The sequence below is a fragment of the Salvia splendens genome, chromosome 3, assembly GCF_004379255.2.
Source record: "Salvia splendens isolate huo1 chromosome 3, SspV2, whole genome shotgun sequence".
In the NCBI taxonomy this organism is placed as follows: Eukaryota; Viridiplantae; Streptophyta; class Magnoliopsida; order Lamiales; family Lamiaceae; genus Salvia; species Salvia splendens.
Window position 1 is genome coordinate 26,867,417 of NC_056034.1, and position 6,780 is coordinate 26,874,196.

Sequence of the window (6,780 nt, forward strand, 5' to 3'; positions counted from 1 at the left end):
TTACTCGCTCATTGCAGCCCCCCTCACTGATTTATTAAAGAAAGACTCATTTACGTGGAATGAAGCAGCGGCAGACAGCTTTCACGCACTTAAGCACGCCATGTGTTCGGCTCCCGTGTTACACTTGCCAGATTTTAGCGCTCCTTTTGTCGTTGAGACCGATGCTTCAGATTTGGGGATTGGTGCAGTTCTGTTGCAGGCAGGCCACCCATTGGCTTATTTTAGCAAAAAATTGGGCCCTAAGCGTCGCGTGGCGTCCACATATCATAAAGAACTCTACGCCATCGTCGAGGCAGTATAGAAATGGAGGCAATACCTTTTGGGCAGAGAATTCATCATCCGCAGTGACCAACGGAGCCTCAAAGATCTTCTCTCCCAAGTGGTTCAAACGCCGGATCAGCAGTTCTACCTGCGGAAATTAATGGGATATAAATTTACCATTGAGTATAAGTCTGGAGTGTCGAACAAGGTTGCAGATGCTCTCTCCAGACAGCCGGACTGCCCGCCGAATGACACAGCATCGGCGCTGACCCTCTACGCCAGACCAGCACCGTCCATTTTGGACCTCATCCGTTCGGAAAACAAGACCGCCCCGGACCTGGTCGCCCTACACCAGCAGGTCTCGGCCGGAGCTGCTGCTACACCCCTCTCGGTCGGCGACGGCCTGCTCCGTTTTAAGAGGCGTCTCTATATCAGCCGTGGGTCAGGGGCTATTCCGGCAATCTTGGCTGAATGCCATGATGCCCCAACTTCCGGCCATCCGGGCGACAAACGGACCTTCACCAGGGTTGCTACTTCTTTTTATTGGCCTGGTATGCGTGAGGATATCCGGAAATATGTGGCAGGATGCTCCACCTGTCAGACAACAAAGTATGTTCGGGATAAGCCGAACGGTCTCATCCAACCGCTCCCGATTCCTAATTGCGTGTGGGAGGCAGCTTCTATGGATTTCATTGTAGGATTGCCACAATCCCAAGGCTACACGACCATCATGGTGGTGGTGGACCGTTTGTCGAAGTACGCCCATTTTGGCGCATTAAAATCTGGGTTTGACGCACCTCGGGTAGCACGACTCTTTATTGAGACTGTGGTCAAGTTACACGGTTTTCCTAAAAAGCTCTTATCGGATCGAGATGCGATTTTCATGAGCGATTTCTGGAAAGAATTGACGAACTCTTAGCGGCACCAAGCTGCAATTCAGCACGGCTTATCATCCCCAAACGGACGGTCAATCGGAAGTAACGCATAGGGCCCTGGAACAATACTTGCGGGCATACACGTTCGATTGCCCTAGCCGGTGGTCACAGCTGCTTCCTTGGGCGGAGCTAGCCATGAACTGCACGGTCAATGCGAGCATAGGCATGTCTCCGTATCAGGCCCTATATGGCCGTGACCCACCCAACTTGTTTGATACATATGCTCGACCGTCGCATAACGCGACAGTGGCCGAATTGTTGGCTGAGCGCGAGGAGCTGCTGCGGTCTTTGAAAAAACGTCTCCAGCACGCGCAGATGGTTATGGCGACCAATGCAAACCGTCATAGGAAAGACGTGGAGTTTTCGGTGGGTGACAAAGTGTGGCTTCGCCTCCATCCTTACCGACAACACTCCGTGGGCAAACCATTATCGGCAAAGCTTGGACGACGATTTTATGGTCCGTATGTGATAACCGAACGGATAGGGAAGGTGGCTTACCGTCTACAGCTGCCCACGGACAGCAGAATTCATGACGTCTTCCATGTCTCTCTTTTACGGCCGTTTGTCGAGCAACCGAAATTCACCTACCCGGCGCTGCCAATGCCGACCATTTCTGGTGACCGGCTGTTAGATACACCAGTTCGCGCGACGGAGAGTCGTGTTGTTCTTTCAAGGGGAGTTCCGTAGGTGCAGTGGCTGGTCTCCTGGGCGTCAGACACTCCACCTTCGTGGGAGCCGGTTGAGGAGTTGGCAAGGTTTCACCCCAATTTACACCTTGAGGACAAGGTGGTTTCTTTGGGGGGAGGAGTTGATAGGGACTCGGCGGTGCAGGTGGAGCTCGAGACAAACCAAGATGAGGACGTGACTGAAGTCGGGGATAAACCAAGGTCAAGGGGTCGATCATTGAGCAGACAAACAGCGACGAAGAGGTCCAGACCGAAGAGATCCGTGAAGAGGCCGGCCCGGTTCGCGGATGAGTGACAAGTTTCCTTTTATTGTTTTTATATTTTAGTTATTACTTCCTTATGCAATTTTGTAAGAATAATTATTTTCGATATCTTGCTCCATAAGCAAGATATCAACGTTTCCTTAATTCTGTTTTTGCCTCGGGTTTTCTTGTCGGTTCTTTCACGAGAAGAATAGGATAGGTCGAACCGTCTAGGGTTGAGGGTCTATATATTGTAGATCCCATTAGAGAGTCAATTATTGAGAATATGAAATAAAACTTTCTTTCTCATTCTCCCGTCCAGAACCTAGTACTCCAACTAGGTTAAATCTTTTCCAAATCTTTCCCTTATTCACGTGTGCTCTCTCTCTCTCTCTCGATTAAGAATAGGGGTCAAACCCTATCACATAGGGTGGACAAATCTGGTAGGGATTAGTCCGGATTTATGCATGCACCACATACGGTTGGAAGAGGGTGCCAAGGCACGCAGAGGCCCTCAACGCAAGCTAAACCCGAATATGAGAGAAGAAGTGCTGAATGAAGTATTGAAGCTGTTAGCCTTGAGAATCTTCTATTCCATTCTTGACAGTGAGTGGGTCAGTCCAGTGCACATGGTTATTGTTTTGAGAAGTTTTGAGAAGCTGAGAAGGAAATGCTAGCCATTGTGTATTCTTTTGAGAAGTTTCGCCCTTACCTACTTGGATCAAAGGTTATTGTTTTCACTTATCACGCGGTAATTAAGTACTTGCTAGCGAAGAAAGAGACCAAGCCAAGACTGATCAGATGAGTATTATTCTTGCAAGAATTTGATTGGAAAGCTAAGGATAAGGCGGGGACAGAAAACCGAGTGGCGGATTATTTAAGCCGGATAGCACAAAAAGGAGATGATGAGGATATCCTGGATGCCTTCCCGGAAGAACACTTGTACTACATTGTGGCGCAGGCTAGTTTGATCAATTCGACAAATGCTCATACTCTTGCTGATCAAGTGGAACTTGTGAATGAAGTAAGAAGGGGTGTTGAGCCATGGTTTGCTGGCTTGGCAAACCACCTAGTAACTGGAGAGCTACCATCATCTCCAGACATCACCCGAGCTCAGAAGCTGAAGATAAAGAGCGAGTCTAAATACTACTTTTGGGACGATCCCTATCTATGGAAGATGGGAACAAATCAGGTCATACGAAGGTACATTCCAGAGTGGGACAAGGAGGATGTGTTAAGTCATTGCCATTCCCTCGCTTGTGGAGGTAATTTTGGCCCAAAGAAAACAACAAGGAAGATCCTGGATAGTGGGTTCTATTGGCCGAGTTTACATAAAGATTCATATAGTTCTGTAAGAGGTGTAGCCGATGCCAACTAACAGGAGGAATCTCTGATTGTGATGAAATGCCGCAAGTTCCCATAGTGGTTTGCGAAATCTTTGATGTGTGGGGGATGGATTTTATGGGCCCGTTCCCTCCATCGTATGGCAACTCTTACATTTTAGTGGCTGTTGATTATGTTTCAAAATGGATCGAAGCCAAAGCTACCAGCACTCATGAATCGAAGAAGGTATATAGGTTTTTGAATGAGAACATCTTTAGCCGATTAGGGGTGCCTAGGGCAGTGATCTCGGATCAGGGAACACATTTTTTCAACCGTACGATCGAGGCACTAATGAAGAAGTATGGAGTCCACCACAGGTTATCTACCCCATATCACCCACAAAGCAATGGTCAAGCAGAGATATCTAACAGAGAGATCAAGAACATACTAGAGAAAACTGTTAATCCTTCAAGGAAGGACTAGAGCAAGCGATTGAATGATTCTCTGTGGGCCTATCGTTCTACTTACCAGACGCCTATTGGGATGTCTCCGTATAGGTTGGTGTTTGGAAAGATGTGCCACTTACCTATGGGGAATGAGCACAAGGCGTACTGGGCAGTGAAAGAGGTGAACATGAAAGCTGAAGATTGTGAAGAATAGAGGAACCTCCAACTACAAGAGATGGAGGAACCGAGGTTGGAGTCGTATGATTCCACTATGTGGTATAAGGAGAAGACCTTTGGCACGAAAGGAATCTGCGAACAAAGGAGTTGCAGGTGGGAAAGAAAGTTCTCCTATTTCAGTCAAGGTTGAAGCTAACAACAGGAAAGTTGAAGTCCAAATGGGTAGGCCCGTATACCATCGTCGCCCTCAGAGCGAATAGGGCAGTGGAACTTCAAGGGAATGATCCAAACTCAAATTCCTTTCTGGTTAATGGTCATAGGGTAAAACATTTTAGGGACACAATGGAAGAAATTCCATTGGGCACGACCTGTTTTCTCGCCTGAATGGGTCAGTTGGTAAACATCCTGGAAGGTTTACTTGATCAGTTGAACGAAGCATGTCGAATCATGAATGGATCAAGTGAATCTCTAGGATGTTTACGGACTTGTAAATATTTGTGAATGGATCAGTTGGTAAATAGTGTTTAATTCCACAAGGAAATTAAACAAAAGGGGCGTGTGATACAAGGAAAATATTCACATCCCCAATTAATTAGACATAGATATTAATTTGGTATTTATTTGAACCAAAAGGGATTCCACAAAATAGGATACAATCATATTCTCCTCTACAATAGAGGGGGCCGAAAATTTGGCTTAATTAGCCACAAGGGATTAATTCAAACTTTAATTTAATTATGGTGAGGAATTAAAGTGTGACAAGATTTAATTGAATTTACAACAATGAAGGGAATCAATAAGGTACCAATTAACTCAAAGAAATAATCTATCCTCCCTCAAGAATAGGCTAGGGTTCGAAATTAATTGAATCCAAGAAAGAGAATATAGTTTCCAATAATTGGAAAGGCCGAAGAATAGCCACTATATTAGGCTAGCACAAAATGCATGATCTTATTTAAATTAATTCCCCACATTGAAAAATATAAATAACACTTCCTTCCAAATCACCCAAGACAATTTATTCCACGTAGTCAACTCAATCACGTAGCAACAATTAAATTTCAAAAATGAAATTTCCAATTGACATATTAAAATAAAAGTCGCAAAAATTTTGGGATGTTACATCCTTCCCTTCTTAATAGAAATTTCGTCCCGAAATTTGACCGTCTCACATAAACAACTCGGGGTACTTTTCTTTCATTCTATCTTCTAACTCCCACGTGGCTTCCTCGGGACCATGGTGTTTCCACAACACCTTCACGTTTGCTATCGACTTGTTTCACGACTCTTGCACCTTCCGATCTAGGATTGCCTCGAGCCTTTCCTCGTAGCTCATGTCGGGGGTTAAGATCACTTCCTCTCGATGAATCACATGTTTGGGGTCGAACACGTACTTGCGCAACTGCGACACATGGAACATGTTGTGCACATTCCCAAAGCTGGGAGGTAACGCCAAGCGGTACGCTACAGGACCTACTTCATCGATAATCTCGTACGGCCATACAAAACGCGGTTTCAGCTTGCCTTTCACTCCAAATCTCACAACTCCTTTTGTCGGGGATACTTTCAGGAATACTTTGTCACCAACATTGAATTTGATCTCCGTTCGGCGCACATCAGCATACGACTTCTGCCTAACTTGAGCTTCTTTGATCCTTGCGCGGATTTGATGCACAATTTCGGTCATTTCCCTTATAGCGTCGGGTCCTAACATCTTCCTCTCGCCAACTTCATCCCAATAGAGTGGGGATTGACACTTCCTGCCATACAATGCTTCATACGGAGCCATATCGATCGTCGCTTGATAGCTATTGTTGTAGGCAAATTCAACCAACGGTAGGACAGTTTCCCAACTTTCCCTTCGATCTAAGACAACGGCTCGCAGCATATCCTCAAGCATTTGAATCGTCTTCTCTGACTGCCCGTCTGATTGCGGGTGATAAGCAGTGCTGAAGTTCAATTTTGTGCCCAATTCTCGTTGCAAACTCATCCAAAACTTTGATGTGAACTTCGTATCACGGTCGGATACAATGGTCTTTGGCACTCCATGCAAACGTACAATCTCGCTCACGTAGAGTTTAGCTAACTTTTCCGCTCCATAAGTAATTCTAATTGGTAAAAAGTGTGCGCTTTTAGTCAGTCGATCGATGATCACCCAAATCGCAGTGTTGCCCTTTTGTGACTTTGACAAACCCGTCACGAAATCCATGGCTAGATGCTCCCACTTCCATTCGGGAATTTCAAGCGGTTGCAAATTCCTATATGGCCGTTGGTGTAAGGCCTTCACTTGTTGACATGCTAGACATCGCTCCAAATACGATGCTACGTCCCCTTTCATTCCATTCCACCAAAAACGCTGTTTCAAGTCTCGATACATCTTCGTGCTTCCGGGGTGAGCAGTGTAAGGGGTGTCATGTGCTGCACTCAAAATCTCATCTTTTAGCGCCTCATCGCTCGGCACATACAATCGTCCATCGAATGTAAAAGCACTGTCTGCCGCCTGACGATAATGATCAAGTTTCTCGGCTTTCGCCTTCACACGTAATTCTTCCAACTTCTCATCACGTCGTTGGGCGTCTATGAGCTTGGTTCTCAAGTCTGGCTCAGTTACTAGTGTTGCTATTCTTCCTCCTACTGTCTCGGGCGCTTTCACTATCTCCAATTGCATTCTGTCGAAATCACGAATCAACGCTTCCTCTTGCGTTAGGAA

General features: G+C 45.9%; 1 protein-coding gene across 1 annotated transcript; it reads left to right on the top strand.

The window, feature by feature from the left end:
* Positions 1–1,331: 1,331 nt before the first annotated feature.
* LOC121796799 lies at positions 1,332–1,883 on the top strand. The gene has a single exon (XM_042195579.1). It carries the CDS (start codon positions 1,332–1,334, stop codon positions 1,881–1,883), a length of 552 nt encoding a protein of 183 aa, XP_042051513.1.
* The last annotated feature ends 4,897 nt before the right edge of the window (positions 1,884–6,780 follow it).